This window comes from Elgaria multicarinata, chromosome 3 (assembly GCF_023053635.1).
Source record: "Elgaria multicarinata webbii isolate HBS135686 ecotype San Diego chromosome 3, rElgMul1.1.pri, whole genome shotgun sequence".
NCBI classification, from domain to species: Eukaryota; Metazoa; Chordata; class Lepidosauria; order Squamata; family Anguidae; genus Elgaria; species Elgaria multicarinata.
In genome coordinates this window covers 22,042,106-22,063,103 of record NC_086173.1, presented here as the reverse complement: position 1 = coordinate 22,063,103, position 20,998 = coordinate 22,042,106, and the positions used below count along the sequence as shown (strand labels likewise).

At 47.9% G+C, this 20,998-nt stretch overlaps 1 protein-coding gene across 1 annotated transcript in view; it reads left to right on the top strand.

Annotated features, from left to right (window-relative positions):
• ESPL1 (extra spindle pole bodies like 1, separase) overlaps positions 1-20,998 on the top strand; it is a 61,589-nt gene that overhangs the window by 31,597 nt on the left and 8,994 nt on the right. The window contains exons 15-23 of the mRNA XM_063123107.1: positions 1,438-1,594; positions 1,957-2,066; positions 4,954-6,095; positions 9,232-9,640; positions 17,591-17,746; positions 17,992-18,214; positions 19,367-19,554; positions 20,223-20,350; positions 20,438-20,560. Of these exons, the coding sequence (XP_062979177.1) occupies positions 1,438-1,594; positions 1,957-2,066; positions 4,954-6,095; positions 9,232-9,640; positions 17,591-17,746; positions 17,992-18,214; positions 19,367-19,554; positions 20,223-20,350; positions 20,438-20,560 (2,636 nt within the window). The remainder of the gene's footprint in view (positions 1-1,437; positions 1,595-1,956; positions 2,067-4,953; positions 6,096-9,231; positions 9,641-17,590; positions 17,747-17,991; positions 18,215-19,366; positions 19,555-20,222; positions 20,351-20,437; positions 20,561-20,998) is intronic.

Genomic DNA, 20,998 nt, shown 5'->3' with positions numbered 1-20,998 from the left:
TAAACCCCCTTTTCAACCAACGCTCTGAAAACTATCATGCTTTTAAATGATTATGACTCTTCCTTTAATGCCTACGTAAAGACATTCAGAGAAGTCAGCAGGCACATTTCATCTGGCAGGTCGTTCCACAGCTGAGGACAGCAAAGGAAAAGGTCCTCTGGTATCTGCCTGTCAATCTCTCATTAAACAGTCTCAGCAGATGACGCTCTGAGAATCTTAAGTGGCAGCCTGGAACATAATCCATAGGAGGAGGAGTGAGTGGTGGTGGTGATTATGGGTATTCATACTGCACCGTCTCTGGGCATGGTGCTTTACAAACTTATACCAGGTCAGACTGGTTTGTTTGTCGAGGCCAGTACTATCTACTCTGACCGACAGCTGCTCTCCTGAGTCTCGGGCAGAGAGGAATATTTCTCACAACCTGCTATCTGATTTTCTCCTAACTGGAAGTGCCAGGGTTTCAATCTGGGACCTTCTGCATGCAAAGCATGTGCTGTACAGCTGAGCTATGGCTGCCTCTCCTCAAGCATCCTTGCTTGAAGTGATGACGGTGGGCAAGCTTGATAAATGACTACTGAAGTAGTTGTGTGGGTTCTCATTGGAGGTTTTTTTTTTAAGTCGCTTGCCTTGTGTAGTGATCAGGTGGATTCAGTGCACTGCTTGAAGCGCACACTCCTGCGTTTGATGAGCAGAACAGCTTCAGAGTGAAGTCACTCAGTCTCTGTAATTCAGGGGTGGCCTTCTGGTGGTTCATTACCTGGATTCAGTTCCCAAAGCCATTTTATCTGGCTCCAGACTTTTTAATCCTTGCACACTCGCGAGGAAAAGAGCTGTCGCTTTGCACATGAATGTGTTGTCCCATGGGCATTCTGTAAAGGCAAAGGTCATTGCTCTCTAGAGGCAGATCAGTGTCTTCTGGGAAGCAGTTATTTCTCAGCCACTCCCAGTAGATGAGACTAGGGTCTGGTCTGAAGGCCTAGGATGCAGCCACCTTGCTGTAACTCAGCAGGTTAGGGGTCTGGTCAATGCCTGGTTGGGAGCTTGAGCCCCAGAGCTCCGTGTGCACCCCCTTGAGTTGCAGCATGGGAGAAAGGCAGAATACCAATATAAAAAAAATATTTTCCTCCCATTCAAGTACATGGGCTCCATATTTGTGACACCTTTATTGCTAGGCAAAACCAACTATATGTGTGAGGTAGGAATGGGCAGGGGGGAATGATTGTCCTAGTCCTCAGTGTTATCTTGAGAACAGTGGGCTGTTAAGAATACCGGTGCAAGCTGGCTAGTCCTAACCCATGTGGAACTGTGTTCGCACTACTGCACGCAATGTCTCTTGCAATATTAAGCCTGGTGACCTGAACGTAAGCTTCAGCTGCCCTACACATACTTAATTGTTTCCTGGGTGTACATCCGCGTAATTTTCTTCTTCCTTCTCAGGTGATAACCTGGTGCAGAAGTGGCAGGTGCTGGCTGACATGTTTGTTTGCTCAGAGAGCTTTGTCTCCCTCCTTGGCAAGATCGAGATTGTAAGTGAAGCGAAAGCTTTCTGCCTGGAAACACTCAAAATCTCCATGAAGCTGCAGTCAATTCGATGGTAAGGACGTATGTATGTGTGCACACAGACACACACGTGTGAGTGGTGTGTGTGTTAACATACATGGAATCGAAATTAACTCCCATTGGCTCTGTCCCTTCTCAGAAACGTTGGCCCAGGAATTCTAGTTGCAGGCCCTGCTTTGGGGAGCTTATGTAGCCAGAGCAATGGTAGAGTCATATCGCTGAAGTGAATGAGGGCTGGCTTGAATGAATTCTAGAGTGCCGCACATTGAGGTTGAAAGATGCACTACTTGGTGGATGACACTTGTAAGGGCTGGTTGATGGGTAAAACGTTACCTCAGACCAATGAAGGCTGCCATCTTTTTTGCCGAGGATAATATCTGTTCTTTCTCTCTTCAGGTGTGCTCGCTTTCTGGTCTTAAAGAGTGGCCTGGAACTGCAATGCAGCAACGTGGAGCTGTGTCGCTCAGACCTTGACCAGGTCCTCTTTCTTCTTGAATCGGGCACAGGTGAGCCTTCACAGCTTTATAGACTAAGCAGGGTCGAATGGTGGAACTTGGAATCTTTTGTTGCGAGGAGGGAGGAGGCAAGTTCTAGTTTACTGACAAGCCATCCTGGATGTAATTTGAGGAGGTAGCTAATTTCCCTCTTGAAGCCAAGGTAGATCTCACCCTGGTGGAGCTTGAGGACGTTGACAAGGTGCTTGGACAGGTTTGTGTGACCACTTCCATTTTAGATCCTTGCCCCTCATGGCTTATTAGATCTGACAGGGAGGGAACATCTGACTAGGCCAGGGAGGTGATAAATTCTTCCTTGTCAGAAGGAGCGGTTCCCCGGGCTGCCTGAAAGAGGCAGTGATGAGACTACACCTGAAGAAATCCTCCCTGGACCCAGAACATTTTATTAACACTAGGCCGGTGGCAAATGTTCCTTACCTGGGCAGGGTCCTTGAGTGCATAGTGGTCAACCAGCTCCAGACATTCTTGGATCAGACCCTTTATATGGATCCATTTCAGTCAGAGTTCAGGCCGGGGTTTGGCACAGAAACAGCCTTGATTGCCCTGTATGATGACCTATGTCAGGAGAGACATGGGGAATGTGACCCTGTTGATACACCTGGATCTCTTAGAGGCCATGGTATCTTTCTGGGGCGACTGTCTGAGTGAGGAGTGGGAGGCACTGCATTGCAGTTGTTCCACTCCTACTTGGATGGCCAGCTCCAGAAGGTGGTGTCTGGGGGATGTTGCTCAGCCCTGTGGATTCTCCAGTTCCACAGGGGTTGGTTTTGTCTCCCCATGCTGCTTAACATATATATATAATTGTGGAGCGGGGTCCTCCTCAATCCAGACAAGACTGAGATGCTGTTAGTGGGTAGTTCTGACTGGATGGAGGATGCTCAGTGTGTTCTGGTTGGGGTTGCACACTCTCCCTGAAGAAGCGGATGCATAGCTTGGGGGTTCTCCTGGAGCCATCTTTGTCACTTGAGGCTCAAGTAGCCTCAGTGGTACGGAGTGCCATACTACCAACTTGGTTGGTGGCCTAGCTACTCCGCTATCTGGACACAGATAACCTGGCTTCAGTTGTCAATGCTCTGGTAACTTTCAAGTTAGATTTCTGCAATGTGCTCTTGAAGACTGTTCAGAAGTTGCAGGTTGTGCAAAATGCAGCAGCCAGATTTATAGCAGGAACTTGGCAGTTAGAGCATCCAATTCTGGCCCATTGTGCACCACCTGCTGGTACATTTCCAAGCCAAATTCAATGTATGGTTTTAACCTATAAAGCCTTACAAGGCTCAGGATCGTAATACTTAATGGAGCACTTCTCCTGATACGAACCTACTTGGACACTACGATCAACATCAGAAGCCCTCTACCATGTGCAATCTCCAAGGGAGGCTTGGAGGATGGCAACATGGGAGAGGGCCTTTTTAGTGGTAGCCCCCTATTTATGGAACACTCTCACCACTGAAGTCCCACTGGTACCAACATGGTCATCTTTTCAGCACTAAGTTAAGACTTCCCTCTACTTCTAGGCATTTGACAGCATATGATGTCCTCCTTGAGGCCCAGCGTTGGGCAAAAGGCAGGATGATGATGATGATGATGATAATAATAATATGATGAGGCTTTTAATGTCAGTTGTTTTTTATCAGGTCCTAGTATTTTGTTGTAGCATTTTAAAACAACAATCCTGTATTAGATTGTTTTGAAATGTTCTGTGTTAAAGATTTTATATTATGTTTTTATTACGTTATCTTTTTGGGGGTTGTAATTTTTGTGAGCCACCCAGAGAGCTTTGGCTATTGGGTAGTATAGAAATGAAATGAATCTGAGTTGGGTTGACCAGAGTTCTGGAGTGACCGGAACTCTGCGCTGCTCCCAAACTTTTAAGACTGCAATTCATTCTGACAATTCTGGAGTGGTAGAAGGTAAGGAGGATCTGGGAATGGGAACGGATGAAGCAACCGCTTGGGGAAAATGGCAGCCCCACAGAACCGTTGAGCGTTTACTTCAGTCATTGGAAGCCCCTTCTTCCTTCTAAAACAGGGCATGGGTGAGGAGCTTTTTGCAGGCTGCATTCCCTCCAGGAAAAATGTCTTGGGGCTGCATGCCAGCAGTGGGCGGGGATGCCCTCACGCTCATGCCACCATCACTCGCTCTGCCCCCTGTGTGCAGCAATTCAGTTTGAACAAGGCTTCCCCTTGGAGCCAATGTGGGGTGCTTTTTTTCCACATTTATTTGCTGGGCAGCGGGCAATGTGAGATCTTGATGGGGGATGGTAGCCCATGGGGAGGGAAGGGCTGCCATTGCCACAGGACTCATAATGGGGGGTGCCTGGGGAGAAAGGGAGTGCTCTCTAGGCAGATTGCTTGGAGAGGGGCCAGAAGGAGGATGGGGTGCGGTTAGGGACGAGAGGCTGCGAAGAAGCCCTGCAGCCTGGATCTAGCCTGCAGGCTGTCAGTTCCCCACCGCTAAAGCATGTCTAATTGTATGGCTCTCAAAACTAAACCATAGTTCTTAGGGTGTCAAATTGTATGCTGGAGCTTAGAATGGATCCATGCACACAGCCCAGACCGTAATTAGGTAGTTTTCACAGTGCAGGTAAAAGCCAAACAAGCCAGGCATGTGAGAGTGTTGGATCTTAGCACACTCTGATATTGAGACCAGCTTGTGGACTTTCTCCAAAAGGGTTGCGCTTAGGCCTTTTAATAGTGAGAGTGGCCAATCTGAGTATCATGGAGGAGGAGGAGAATCTTTAAGATTAGTTTCCTCTTATGGAGGGGTTGCATCAGGTTTATGTTAACCCCCTGTAAAGGCTTGAAATGCTTTTAAATCTGCTGTGAAGCTTGGTGATTGTGAGTGAAATGCTCTACTAGTCCCTCTCTTCTTCCTCCAGTGTTTGAAACGAAAGAGGAAAAAAGCAACGTGAAAATCAAGCCAAAGAAAGGAGGCCCTAAGGACAAGAAGCCCCGAGGCCTACGCCCAGAGGCTTCCGAAGAAGAACCGCCATTCTTGAAAGAGTTCTCCCTCGAGTTCGTGGACATGGTCTCCGTGCAGAAGGAGGCCTCTCTCACCACATCGCCGGTGCTGAAGCCAAAGCTGAAGAAGCGACCCAGCTTCCTCAGCCACTTGGACATGTGCTGCTGCTCGCTGTGCTCTGACGTGGTCCTCTCGGCTGTCTGCCTTCGATGGCTGGTTACCTCTGCCGAGGGGGAGCTGGCCATCGGGGACAGAGGAGAAGGGCTGCATCTCCTGGAATCCAGCCTGCGTCGGTGCTCTGCTGCAGCTCTACGCATCTCCAGCATGGTGGCCTGCGTTTCTCAAGGCAAAGGCCAGGAGGCTGTTGTCCCGCATCAGTCCACAGTTGGGCTCCTTGACGATCTGGTAGCCCGTATCTATGTGATGCTGGCCAAACAAAGCCTGTGTTCCGGAAGACCAGAGAAGAAGCTCTGGAAACTTCTAGAGACTGGCTTAAACTTCCTTTCTTCCAAAGGGCCTCAGTTGCCTGGACTTGAATACCAAAGGGCCAGGCTGCTGCTGGCCAAAGCTGTGGCCACCATCTCTGTCCTGGCCTCCAGTCAAGATGGCTGTGCAGAAAACATCTTTTCTAGCGCCTGGTCTTGGAAGTCCCCGTTGTCTCTGCAGGGGAGCCAAGAAAACATGGAGGAGAAGACGCTCGATGTGCTTTGTACACTGCCCCTGAAGAACAAGGCACAGAGGCAGGCAGGTGCTGCCTCCAAAGCAAAGTCTAAGAGGATCCAAGGAACCAAACCCCTGCCTGTGTTAACCCCTAAGGACGTGTTTGCCATGGCTGACTCCGATACAGAAGCTCCTCCATTTGTTCTCCGACCGCCTGTCGAACACCGGACCCCAGCACAGAAATCCCGTCCGGCCTCCAAGACGGGTCTGTCCTCAGCAGCCAAGGCAAGCCTCGCCCTCAAGGCTCCGTTTGTGGTCCTTGAGGAATCTTCTCCGAATGTGAAGACTCAACTTCCAAAGGCTCCCAAAGTGACCAGAAGAATGAAATCTCGAATTAAGGTAAATGAAAACATTGCAATGATTGGTACAGGAATAGGGGCGGGGTGGAGGTAGGGAGGTGTGTCTGCCTGCCTGCCTTCTCCTTCTCCTCCTCCTCCTCCTCTCTCTCTCACGCACGTACGTAAGTATATGTATGCCGGTTAAAGAGATCTTGGCCAATTAACCAAAAGGGTTTTAATTGATTTTTATTTTTAAAAATCTCCATAATCTTGCAAATGAGTAAAACTCTCATTCTAAAGAAACAAAGCATATCCTTCTTCAATGGGGCATGCGTATGACTTGGCAGGCGCCATTTTAAGAAGCACTTTCTCCCATCTGAAGGTGAGGAAGGAATGCCTCCTTGAAGATGGCACCTTTACGCACCTGCAATTTGTATAAGTGTTTACACTTAAAAAATACCCAATATAATGCCGCCTCTTATGGATTAGTTTGATATATAGCATGGGAACTTTTAGTTATGGACAAGGTTCCAACACAAGTTCAAGGGGCCATGTGAACCATTCTTTGTGGATGACTTAACGGGTGGGGAGTCAGTGGCCCTATCTGTGCCAGCCAGCATGAGCAATGGTCAGGGATGATGGGAGTTTACCAACATCCCAAAGGCCACAGGTTCCCCACCCTATTTTAGAAAAAATAGTTCCCATTTATTACATATGTAGACTGAGCAAAAAACACAATGCATGGAAGACACTTGCAACAGAGTTCAATATTTATTTTGTAATGTTGGAGGAGAGGAGTGGAAAAAGGGAAAAACGAAGAAACCGCTCTGTGGGTTATATTCTTTGTTGATCTTTAGATACTATTTATAACTTGAAATGTGCAAGAAACACTGTTTAATCACCTACTTTGTATTTTCTTATTTTAAAATCAAATTTAAAAGCCCTTTAAAAAATACTGCCTGAAAAGGCTGCCTTTTTAGTTCAAGTTGAAATGTAATATGATTAATTGCAGCACTGCAGCTCTATCAGAAAGCAAATCTAAACATTGCCTTCCTTAATCAGGCCATAGTCCCCTTTTAGTCTATGGTGGTGGTGGGGGGTTTCAGCAACAGCCAGTTGGCTGCTCCTGGAAGTTAGCAAGCAGGGGCTGCAGCAGCTGTCGTTGAAGCTACTGTCTCTGTTTGTGGAGGCTTCGCTTGCTCAGCATGGTCAAAAGCTTAAAAAAGAAGAAAAAGGATTAAAACACAAACATGGAGAAAGAATCTATGAACAGGTACTAGTGGCCAGTACCATAATTTCCAAAAGATAATAATACATTGTGTCAGAAGTAACTTTTTGTCTTGAATCTACTGTGCGTCAGCTCTCTTAGGTGACCCTCGGTGCCAGTCTCATGAAAGAGACAGTTCTCTGTTCTTTCAGCACTTTAATAAGCCCTTACTGCAGCCTTCCTCAACCTGGGGCGCTCCAGATGTGTTGGACTGCATCTCCCAGAATGCCCCAGCCAGCAGAGCAGAGCTGGCTGGGGCATTCTGGGAGTTGTAGTCCAACACATCTGGAGCGCCCCAGGTTGAGGAAGGCTGCCTTACTGGGTCATTGTCTACGCCCTTAATTGTCCATTGTCTAAACTGAAAAGTCCACAAGCCTTCATTGAAAATGTGCTCCAGACTCTTGATGTCTTTAGCTTTCCTCTTTCCCCAGTTCTATGACCTCTCCATGGAGCTTTTCCCACACAAAGACAACTGTTTTGGCTCTTAGTAGAAATGTATTTGCTGTTTTGGTAACGTAAGAGCAGTACTGGATTAGACCAAAGGTCCATCTAGTTCAGCACAGTGGCTGATCAGTTACCTCTAGGAAGCCCACAAGTACGACACGAGTGTAGCATCCTCCTCCCCACACTTGTGTTTCCAGTAACAGGTACAGGCTGTGTTCAGAAGGCACCTTAAACCATGGTTTTAACCATGGTGAATGAGGCAAAAAGCCTATTCAACGTGGTTAAATCATGGTTTAAGGTGTCTTCTGAACACAGCCATTGAGAAGCCTACAGCCTCCAATACTGGAGGTAGCATAGAACCCTCATGACATAGTAGCCTTATCCTCCATGAATTTGTCAATTCCTAAATTTCCATACCCCCCAATAGCCAAATCTCTCTGGGCAGTTCTCAAAAGCTAAAACGCCAAGATACAACATGGCAGAATATTAAGTATTAATATTAAGATGCAGGAATCCACCCTAAACCATACCTTACAGATGGTTGTCCAGCTGCCTCTTGAAGGCCTCTAGTGTAGGAGAGCCCACAACCTCCCTAGGTAGGTAACTGATTCCATTGTTTTACTGCTCTAACAGTCAGGAAGTTTTTCCTGATGTCCAGCCAAAATCTGGCTTCCTGTAACTTGATCCCGTTATTCCGTGTCCTGCACTCTGGGAGGATCGAGAAGAGATCCTGGCCCTCCTCTGTGTGACAACCTTTCAAGTATTTGAAGAGTGCTATCATGTCTCCCCTCAGTCTTCTCTTCTCCAGGCTAAACATGCCCAGTTCTTTCAGTATCTCTTCATAGGGCTTTGTTTCCAGACCCCTGATCATCCTGGTTGCCCTCCTCTGAACACGCTCCAGCTTTTCTGTGTCCTTCTTGACGTGTGGTGCCCAGAACTGGACGCAATACTCTAGATGAGGCCTAACCAGGGCTGAATAGAGAGGAACCAGTACCTCACGCGATTTGGAAGCTAAAACCAAAATAAAACCCAGCAGTAGCGTAAAGACCTAAAAATCCAACAAAACATTTAAAAACAAACCTGAATGTCTAAAAAATCTTGCGAAATTAATAGGTCTTCACCTGTTGCTGGAAAAACTACAGTGTAGGCACCAGGTAAGCCTCTCCCGGGAGGGCACTCCACAACTGGGATGCCACCACTGAAAAGCCCTTCTCCTTAGTAGCCATCCATCTCATCTCACCTCACTTGGCAGGGGCACCTGGGGATAATTTTAAGTTCTGGGCACATATAGATGGGAGGAGATGATCCTTTGGTTAATCTGGCCCCAAGCCATTCCGGGGCTTTGAAAGTTAATACCAGCACTTTAGTTTTTAAAGCAATTTGAACTAGTGGCCATTGTGATATCTTTGTGGCAGCAAACTCTGTTGCTGCAAGAGCTGTGGGGAGGGTGAGGAAAGGAGGAAGCAAACAACTTTGTCTTTTCCAGGCCTCCTTCAGTGATGACAGTGACCCTGAAGGTCTTCCAGAAGCTACGCAAGGCTCCCAATTCCCTGCTGCCCAAGAGCCGGCAACTGCTCCCCGCAGGACAGGCCTTAGGCCAGCTTCTATCAGAAAGCCGTCAAAGTTGAGTCTGGCTAAAATGGAGGGGCGCAGCGCTAGCTCTTCAGATGACTGCTCCCAGGTGGCAAAGGCAAAGCCCCGACACAGAAGGCCGTGTGCCAAAAGAGTTGCTAGGCAAGGAAAACAGCAAGTTCCTTGTAAGGAGAGAACTGGCAAATCTCAGAATGATCTGGGAAAAGAAGAAGAAAACAAGGAGGTTCTGAGGACCATTGAGGAGGGGTTTGAGGCCAGCTTTGAAGTCTTACGGGTTTCCGATGAGGAAGAAGCCTTTAAAGGTAAACTTGGCTGCTCAAGAAATCCAGTCGTATAAGATGGCCGGCAGAGATGTAGGCGTGACTGAGCTGGTAGATTTTTTCAGGCAAAAGTAATAGTGGGGAGTGTAAGGGTGAGGCTTTAAGGTGGAAATACAAAGGGCAGGTTCTAGTTTGGGGGATGGAGCTGAGGTGCTGGATGCATAACTAAGACCTTTCTAAGCCAAGATGTTGGAGCAAGTTGCTCCCTCTGCCTCTCTGAGGTTTGAAGCACAGCATGCATCATGGCCATCCTATGAAAAACGGACATGGAGTGACATTAAGTGGGAGCTATTTAGGGGAGATTTAATTTTCTTGCCACGATAACCACCTGAGAGCTTTGGCTATAGGGCAATATAAAAGTGTAATACATGAAATGAACAGCCTGATCTGCAAAGATGAAGGGACCAGAAATACTAACTGAAGCTACACATTATAAATTTTCATCAGAGGTATGAAGAAGTATCTCCTTATCTCCCCACCCCCACTGGCCAAAAATTAGTTTCTCAGACAGAGCAGAGGTGGTAGCCACATGATGAGAAATACGACTTTAGAATTTTTCAGAATCCTCTTTAAGGTTGTATTTTTTCCCCATTTGGGGTTTCTTGAATTCTAAAAGCAGTGTAAGAAGGGCTTTCTGTACTTTACACATTTAAAAAAATCAATTTTCTAATAACCAAGAGCCTTATGGTACCTGAATAACTAACAAATTTATTCTGGCCATAAGCTTTGGGTTTGTTTGTTCTTGTTTAATATGCAGTTATAACAGGAACAAGATGTGGTGACGGCCACCAATTTGGATGGTTTTAAAAGGGGGTTGGATAAATTTCTGGAGGAGAAGGGCTAGTCCTCATGGCTAAGCGCAACCTTCAGAATCAGAGGCAGTAAGCCTTTATACACTAGTTGCTGGGGAATGTGGGTGGGAGGGTGCTGTTGCACGTGTCATGCTTGTCGGTCCCTGGTCGACAGCTGGTTGGCCACTGTGCTGGACTAGATAGACCCCTAGTCTGATCCAGCATGGTTCTTCTTATGTTCTTAATCTGCAACAGATTAAAAAGGTGTGTATGGGGTTGGGAATGGTATAAGCTTTCATGGACTGTAACCCACTTCCTTAGATGTAATCATGCACCTGATGAAGTGGGCTATATAGTCCATGAAAGCCTATGCTAGGATAAATTTGTAAGATTTTGAGGTGCCACAACACTCTTCATTGTTGTTGCTGCAACAGATTAATGCGGCAACCCCTCTGGAAATTGCAGACTCTATTTTTCATGAACAATAATGGCCACGATATCTCCCCCTTCATCTGACAACAGCATCAATTCAGCCATGCGTCTGAGATTTTGGCAGACTCTTGTCTACATGCTTTCAAGTATATTGCTGCAAGCCACACAAGTGAGAAATTTTGCTTTTTAGAATTAATTCCAGTGGGTAGCTGCATTTGTTGTGTGTGCTGCAACAGCCTGAACACGTTTATTGTGGCATAGGTTTTCTTGGATTTCATGCATCTTGAAGGACACTTTAGTCCACGCAAAATAAATACCTAACTATTTAAGGCAAGGTTTTCTTGTTGAGATTTATCAGGAAGTGCTATTCTGTGCCAATAATGCATTCTGTGCTGCTGTGGAATTGCAGTATAAGTGCAGCCCTGATCATAGACCCTACAGAGGTGGGCAACTTGTAGCCTCCCAGATGTTTTGGCCTACAATTCCCATGATCCCTCACCATTCACTATTGCAGGCCAAAACATCTGGAGGGTGACAAATTGTGCACCGCTGCCTTAAAAACAATGGGCTATTCACTCGACACAACAGCCCACTGCATTATTTAACACATAGGCTGCAGGGTGTGTGCAGCTACAATTTTTAATATGCACTACTAGTCGGGTTGTGATGGAAACTCAATAAGCATGAGTTATCTGAGGGTTTAACTCCTTCATAACCCACGTTCACTGGGTTCGCACGACACAACCATCCCCGAATAGGGGTTGGATATGCAACATGGTGACCATGTGCATCACAGCTCATCATCTGTTAAGTAACCCATGGCGAGCCGCTGTGTGTCATCTGAACCCGGTTGCTATTTGGCAGCTGGCATTGTCAAGTTGTCATGGTTCTTCATCGTGGTCTCTATGCATCACACATATGGGCTCTGTGCCTGCGCGAGACCTGAACCGGAACCTTCTAAAGCTTAGGGAAACGTTTTTGGCGGGAACCCCTCCCCCACGCTACTGCGCATGTCCCTGGGGTTCCCGCCCTTACCTCAGTTCTTCGTCGTCCGCCACTGTGCACTGACCTAAAAACTGTTCCTCTGCATTTTTTCTCTCTCTGAACTCTTTTTTCCTCTTGGAAAATTTCTAATTATCGTAGCTTTTCTCCTTTTCTTCTCTTTACTCTCTGTTTTAAAAAAAAAAATTCTTAAACTTTACTTTATATATATATTATTCTCTCTCCTTCTGTTTCGAGCGATCTTCGATCGCAGGCGCCTCAGGCGCATGGCCGTGAAGGCCCCTTTTAGAAAATGCGTGAAATGTGGTGCTAAACTACCGCCGAAGGACGGACATTCACTTTGTGTAGTTTGTCTAGGAGAAGGACACAAAGTTCAACAGTGCCATCACTGTATGGCTTTTACGAAACAAACCCGCAAAAATAGAGCGGACAGGCTTCGTTCCGTACTGTGGGAAAAAGCCCTGAAGGCTACCGAACCCGCGCCTCAAAAGCACGTGGAAAAATCCTCCTCAAGGACAATGAGCAGGGACCGCAGCCCTGAAATCCAGTCCTTTGTGGTTACTGAGGAGATGATGGCGGAAAACAGGGCCATACCCCTGACGCCAGGCCGATCACTTGCGGTATCCACAGCCAAAAAGATTGCGAAAAAGGCGCGGACCCCAAAATCGGCAGAACAGGAGAAAAAGAAGAAAAAGAAAAGGAGAGATGTCGACAAATCCTCCTCTTCTAGGGCTGCGACCATAACAACGGTATCGCCTAAGCCTGCTACCGCATCGAGACCGGCTACGGTACCGAAGCAAACCTCGGTACCAGAAAATTCATCGGTACCGACTCCCATACCGACGGCCAGAAGTTCAATGTCGGAAGGAGAGATCCGTGACTTGGTATCAGCCGTCTCCATACCGTGTGCTGTTGAACAAGAGCAGGCACGTCAGCCTATGGTACTGACGTCGCCTGTTTGTCTGGAGAGGCCTGTACCCTCTCGACCAGATTATGACCGAGTCTCTCAATATTCGGGCTATCATAGACAGGATTTGTATGACTGGGAGTATTATCAACCCCAAGAATATTATCCGGACTGATATAGGCAGGAGGAGCGATATAGACCCCCTCCTTGCCCTACCAGGATTGTTCAGGTTCCTTCACCAACAACATCACGGCACCGTACCGTTGCCGAGACCTCGATACCTAGGGCTACTACATCGGTTTCGGCACCGCGCCATGATCAAGCGCTGCAGCCAATCCAAACAACGATGCAGACTACGGTGTTGAACTCACCTGATGACGAGTACAGGTCCGATTCAGACTCCTTGGTCTCTGTCGCAGCCTCGATGCCGTCACCCGACGACATAGTAAATACCCATGATCCTGCCTCCCCTTCCGAGGAGATGGGTAGTTTTTCGGATCACGTCCTCAGGATGGCGCAGTCGTTATGCCTGGACATCGAACAACCTGCGCAAGTAGACGATGACCCCATTTACGATGTGTTAAGGACTGAAGCTAGTTCTACTGTGGCAATTCCCTTTCCGCCTACCCTGAAACGCACGGCGCAAGTTTCTTGGAAAACACCCTGTGCCTCTCAACCTACTTCCAAGAGACTGAAAGCAATGTATAAAATTCAAGAGGCCAATGCGGAATTCCTGTTCCAGCACCCAAGACCAAATTCGATAATTGTTGAATCGGCTCAGGGCAAGTCCAACAAGATACATTCAGCCCCCGTTGATAGGGAAGGTAGGAAACTGGACTACCTTGGAAGAAGAGTATATGCTTCCTCCTCACTGGGAATACGCACCTCAGCTTATGAAGCCACTATGGCGTGATATCAAATTTTTCTTTGGGAGAAGATAGGCTCCCTTTGTGACCATCTTCCCGATGACAAGCGTGAACTTGCCAGGATCTTCCAGTCCAAAGCTACGTCTATAGCAAGACTACAACTCAACTCTGCGAGACATCAAACTGATTCGCATTCGAAGTCCGTGATGGGTTCGATTGCACTTCGTCGCCATGCCTGGCTAAGATCTGCTAATCTTGCCATTGAGACAAAGCTGAGAATAGAAAGCCTGCCATTCGATGGCGAAGGCCTTTTCAATACCAAGACTGATGAGTCCCTAGACTCTATCTATAAAGCAAGGACCACAGCTAGAAGGATGGGGTTCTTGCAACCTCTGCCTCAATATAAACAGAGGCGTTGGACAAGGCAGCCTTACCAGCAATTACAGCAGCGGCCACAATATGATAAACAGCCTGCCAAACAGCAGCAACAACTGCAAAGGAAGAGGCCTTACCAAGGCCGATACCAACAAAACAGACGTCAGCCGGATTTCTCCAAAAGGCAACGTCTTTGACTCCCCTGCCCCAGGCCTACTACCCTTTACCAACCGTCTAACACCCAAGTACCATCAATGGGAGTCCAAAACATCCAACTCCTGGGTGCTCACCATCATCGAGACGGGGTATGCCATCGAGTTCGATACCCTTCCTCCCTGTTTGGGGGTAAAAGTAACAGCGCCGTCCCCTCCTCTGCTGCTCGAGGTACAAACCCTACTAGCGAAGGGAGCCATCTCGCCTGTACCCGCAGAGGAGATCAACCAAAGGTTCTTCTCGCGCTACTTCACGGTCCCAAAGAAGGATGGGGGTCTTCGACCAATTATGGACTTAAGGCAGTTGAACAAGTACATCACCCCGAAAAAGTTCCGTATGACAACGGTTGCTTCTATTCTCCAGCTGTTGCATACGGGGGTGTGGTTTGCGGTGGTAGACCTGAAGGATGCGTATTTCCATATCTCCATCAGGAAGTCGCATCAAACTTACCTGCGTTTCTCCATCGGCGCCCAGCAGTTCCAGTTTACCGTTCTTCCTTTCGGCCTCGCGACAGCACCGAGGGTCTTCACGAAGGTGATGGCGGCTGTATGCGCACATCTACGACAAAAGGAGATTCACATTTATCCATATATAGACGACTGGCTCCTGGTGGCAGAGAACAGTTATACGCTCCAGGAGAATATAGTCACGACTCTCAATCTTCTAGATTCTCTAGGACTATGGGTCAACGAGGAGAAATTCATACTGACTCCTCAAAGGACAATAGACTTTATAGGAGTGACTCTATCGTCTCGGGACGGAAGAGCATACCTTCCTATGGCAAGAGCAAAGACTCTTCGAGACCTTATTCTCAATATCGAGACTCAAGCAAGACCCTCGGCATGGACAATCCAGAGATTGTTAGGTTTGATGGCAGCGACCACCGCTGTGATCACCTTCGCAAGGCTGCGAATGAGGGTCCTTCAAGGGTGGTTTTTGAGAACATTCGATCTTCGACGCAACGCCCACAGAACTTACCTCTCGATACCGAGACAGGTACGGGCATCCTTGAAATGGTGGCTGTCGATGGACAATTTATTGGAAGGAGTTCCCTTTCAGCGGAAGGCACCATCGGTAACAATTACGACCGATGCCTCTCTAACGGGATGGGGAGCTCACTGCAGCTCTTACACCACCCAAGGTCGTTGGCCTCCTCAACAGGAAGAGGAGCATATCAATCATCTGGAGCTCCTGGCGGTAGAAAATGCGTTAAAAACCTTTGCTCAGATCATCGAGGGCAAGAATGTCCTGATCGCAACAGACAATACCACAGTAGTCTGCTACATAAACAGACAGGGTGGTACGAGGTCACACCCCTTGACCCGATCTGCACTCAGAATCTGGAACTGGTGCATAAAAAGAAAAACTTACCTGACCGCGATCCACGTAGCGGGCAAGGAGAACATCGTCGCGGACTCCCTCAGCAGGTCCTTTCATGTCAACCACGAATGGGAGCTCGATACTGAAGTCAAGGACGATCTTTTTCGGTACTGGGGCCACCGTGCTGTCGATGTTTTTGCCACCGCAGAAAATGCAATTTGTACCAGATTCTGCAGCAGAGCAGGAAGAGGAAGGAACTCGCTAGGAGACGCCTTCACAAGAACATGGACAGGGGACTTGCTCTACATTTCCCCCCCTTTTCCACTCCTCACAAAGGTCGTGGCCAAGATACAGGCAGACAAAGCAGACTGTATTCTAATCGCTCCTTGGTGGCCTCGACAACCATGGTTCCCTCACGCCCTTCGACTGTCGAGAGGGGACTACATCAAATTACCGTCGATACCGAGCCTCCTGTCTCGACACCAGGGCAGGGTTCGACACTCGGACCTGTCGACGCTCAGGATGACGGCGTGGAGGATAACGTGGCACTCCTCCATACCGTACAATTGACTGTGCAGAACATCTTAACGGCATCACGTAAGCCTTCGACAAGGAAATCGTACAGGGCTAAGTGGCAAAGATTCTCTAAGTTTGCACTAGAAAGGAATCAAACAGCAAGGGCTTGTCCTATTTTAGTGATTCTTGAATATCTGCTCTCACTGTACCGAGCAGGATTAGGACTTTCGTCGATCAGAGTCCATTTAGCTGCCATCACAGCCTTTCACAACGGCGTGGAGGGGTTCTCGCCTTTCACTCACCCCACCTCGAAAGAATTTCTAAAGGGACTTGAAAATACTATGCCAACAACTAGGAACATTATACCAGCATGGAGCCTATCAGTCGTGTTGCACGCGCTGATAAGAAAACCGTTCGAGCCCATGGCCACAACGGATTTGAGACTCTTGACCCTCAAGACTGTGTTCCTGGTTGCCATAACCTCGGCAAGGCGCGCAAGTGAGCTCAGAGCTCTACGGATAGATGTGCCTTATACGATTTTTCATAACAACAAGGTAGTGTTGCGAACAGACCCATCGTTCCTGCCTAAGGTGGTGACACCTTTTCATCTGGCCCAAGAGATTGTCTTACCGGCATTCTTCCCGAATCCTACGACGCCTGCAGATGCATCTTTGCACATGCTGGACGTTAGGAGGGCTCTCGCTTTCTATAAAGCGAGGACTGATAATTTCAGGAAGACCAAACAATTGTTTATATGTTATGGAGAGCCTCATAAGGGACTCCCAGTGTCATGTCAGCGGTTGTCACGCTGGATTGTAGAGACAATTGAACTTGCCTACTCTATATCCAAGCTGAAGCTACAGCTTCCCGTGACAGCTCATTCAACCAGAGCGATGTCAACATCTGTGGCTTTCAACAGGGGTGTTGCACTTCGGGACGTTTGCAGGGCTGCAACCTAGTCCACCCCTTCCACGTTTGTCAAGCATTACAGCTTGGACACTCGCTCCAGACAGGACTGCTCTTTTGGAAGGATGGTGCTCTCAGAAGTCTTGAAATAATACACCAGCCCACCTCCAAGGTATGTTAGCTTGCTACTCGCCCATATGTGTGATGCATAGAGACCACGATGAAGAAATGCAGGTTGCTTACCTGTAACTGTAGTTCTTCGAGTGGTCATCTATGCATTCACACAACCCACCCACCATCCCCACTTGGTGGTGTGAAAATTACAAATGACACAGTTAAATGTATAATTGACTTGACTTTATTAGTATACACTCATGTTTATGGGGGCACAATGTCGGACTCCTGTAAACTGAGGTGAGGGCGGGAATCCCAGGGACATGCGCAGTAGCGTGGGGGAGGAGTTCCCGCCCAAAAGCGTTTCCCTAAGCTTTAGAAGGTTCCGGTTCAGGTCTCGCACAGGCGCAGAGCCCATATGTGTGAATGCATAGATGACCACTCGAAGAACTACAGTTACAGGTAAGCAACCTGCATTTCTTCTCCGCAGGAAGTAGAAAGCATCCCAATGCAGAAGACGACCAAGAGGTTCTTCGGCGAGATGTCAGTGGTGACTTGCAGGAAATGTTCCTGGCTGCAGAGAAGAGAGGCTCCGAGGACCCTTTCAACTTGCGCACGCTTGCCTCGTCCCTGGACGCGCCTGCCAGTAAGGACCGCAAGGATCCCTGTTCTTGTCCCCACCTCCCTTCTGTTAAAAGCTATGTCATTGTCGGAAAGGCTATGGCAAAATTCTTCATGGGCTGTCCATTTGCAGTCCCACAGAGTAGAATTTGGAACATACATTGGTGCAATCCGTTGTTCAATGTGGAAAACAAACCTGCTGACTGAAGCACAACTGTGTTCAGGCTTCCAATGACTTTAGAATGTTTGTTTGTTTCCCCCCAATTGCAGCTATTGCAGACGTCTTATCCATGGACTCTGTCTATGACTGCCTGCAAGCCGCCTTCCACTCCATTGCCCACTGCCCTCCGGGTGCCCTCTACAGCCATCTCTGCCAACTCATGGCCATGTGCATTGGGAGCCAGGATCCCATCACTACTGCCTACCTGGTTTCAGAGTCTGTCTCAGTCACTCTTCGTCATCAGATAATGACCGTCATTCACAAGAAACTCAAGTAAGAGTTCATACCTGGCGGGGGTTGAGGATGGGAGCATGGTATATGTCAATCAGGAAGATCTGGCGTTGGAAAGGTTTACTTGTTGTCTGCAAGAGTCAAAACAAAACAAAACCCGCCCTCAGAGGGGTCCACCTGCCTGAGTTACTGACCAGAGCAAGCCACCTGACTGGAAGAAGGTAAGTTCAGAACAGTGCCTTGTGCTGATACTCAGGAGGCAGCCTCCTCTGAAGGCAAGGCATTCTGCTATGATTTTACATTGAATGGAAGACCAGTCGCATCTGGTGCGGTGCTTCCTGCCCCATGCAAGGTGTAAGATCAGATCAGTGAGTCATGCAGAGAGTGCCAGATATTGACTGCTAGCATTTTAGGTTATAATGTAATCACTGAAATTATCCTTGTGACTTTGGCATGTATGTCACCATTGTGATAGCAAAGGGTGGGTGCTGCAGATAAATGGAGCACCCCTAGAGTGACCCACTGACTGACTCCTTGGTTGAGAAAGGATTGTACCTCAAATATTTTGAAGATTTTAAATAATGTGTGTTGCTATATGAGAGCAATTCTGTATTTTGTAATGGTCTTTGTGCTACAAACAAACCATTCATTCATTCACATAACAGAGTCATGCAGAGAGGCAGTAGGTAGCCTCTTCTGTGGGGGTTACTACAAACTCCCAAGAGCCTTTCACACTTTTGCATTGTTTAGTCAGCTGCGCCTGGCAAAAGGTTTCAGAGTTGTCTTTAAAATCAGTGTCTCTCTCAGCATATTGGACCTGCACAAGGGAGTGAAAATGAAAGCATCCCTTCCAAATGGGTTCCATTGGCGTAGCCTCCCCCAGCCTGTACCTTCCAGATGTTTTGGACTACAATTCCTATCATCTCAGATCATTGAGCATGCTGGCTAAGGAATGATGGGAGTTGTAGTCCAAGATATCTGGAAGGTACAGGTTGGGGGAGGCTGCCCAATGGAACCCATTTGGAAGGGATGCTTTCATTTTCACTCCCTTGTGCAGGTCTGAGATGCTGAGTGGTCAATGGTTGTAGTAGTCCCTGAAATGAAATCCCTCTGTGCTTGCTTCGTGCTCTGTGGTGTACTTCCTTTGAAAACTGATCCCTTCATTGCCCGTCACCTCTTTATTTTCACCCTTAGCAAAATGAAAAAAGCATCGGTGGCCAGCACATCCAAGCAGTTGGAGGCCCTTAGCCTGCAAGAAGGGAAAGCAGATTCTCGGCTCCAGCACCTCTTGGAGCTTCAGCACCTCTTTGAGTTCAGCTGCCCCAGCCCCACAGAGCTGGTGACGGGGAACTTCAGAGAACAGCTGCAACAAATCCCTCACGGTATATGGCTGGCTTCGATGTGGGAGAGGGGATGGTGCTTCCTGTATGGCGAGCCAAGCAAGTGCCCTTCCCAGTAGCAAGGCAGGCCTCTGGCTCTCCAAGAGCCCTTCTTGTGGGTGAAGGAATCTATGTTGTTGCAGCAGAAAAGCTTGTAAGGCTTGTAACTGTAGAACAGGGTGGGGAACCTCAGGCCCAGGGCCAAATCTGGCCATCCTGGGGTCCCAGTCCAGCCTTCTGGTGTTTCTTTTCTTCCAACCACCAATTCTCTGGTGTTTTCCAAGCTTTAGTGGAATTTCTACCCGCTGCTCCCCCATTCTAAAACATTGAAATGTCTCTCCCAAGGCTTAGTGAGCTTTACGCAAAATATGCTGGGGTTTTTTGCTCCGCCTCTTTTGCTTTTGGCTCCGCCCACCACTGGAATGCCCCCCCTTCCCCGAGAGCTTCTCTGAAATCAGATTCAGCCCTGGGCTGAAAGGGGTTCCCCACTGCTATGGCAAAATTCTTCATGGGCTGTCCGTTTGCAATCCCACGCAGTAGAATCCCGTACATACATTGGTGCAATCCGGACTGGGGGATTGGAGAGCTGAATTCCTCAACACAGCTGAAGCGTTCCTCTTTTTAAAATATTAATCAGATTGGGGTGGGTACGTTGCTGTCTCCTGTTATAGGGGTAACAGTGTGTATATTGACCTTGGTGAGCATCCAGCCAGAAGCTGTTGGGGACATTCTCTTGCTGACACGGTTGAAGAAAAATGCTGACCCCGTCACCGTGCAGATACAGACCGCACACAGCAAGGTAGGAGCAGCAGGAAGTAAAACATCACCTAGTTCAGCTTCCTGAATCTGGTGCGAGTTTTTCACAAAACCCTTTTTCATTTCTCAGGTGCCCTTAAGCGCAGCGCTCAGTGAGTTTGATGCCATCCTGCAAAAACAGAAAGAGATCTCTAATTTCACTGAGAAGAAGGAGTGGTGGACCGGCCGGATTGCCCTGGATAAGAGAATGAAGGTGAGGTCGCTTGCAGGGGTGGGCAGGCTTCAGCCTTGCAGAATCGCCATCGAACCACTATCCGAAGGCCAGTGCAAAAGGCATATACTTTGAATGAAAGAGTTCTGAGCTGAATGGAGCTCATAGTCCTACCACACAGCAATCCATTCCTGCTAACCTGAATCTTTCTCCATTTCAGCAGTATAGTGTAGAGTGGGGAAGTCACTTTGTTCTTGCTATCCTTAAACAATTGGGGCTCAGAAATCCTTGTTGATCTACTGGAAATCACCCAGAGATCTAGTTTTACTTTCTGCCCAGCCCTGGTCTTCAAGGGAATAAGGAGGCACTGGCACTTTATATTGGCTCCATGCTAGAAGCCTGAGCCCCCTCTGGTTTCCTATGGCCAAAAAGAGATGCTAAAAGCTAGTAAGGGATAAGAGAGCCAATCCTGTTCAGAAC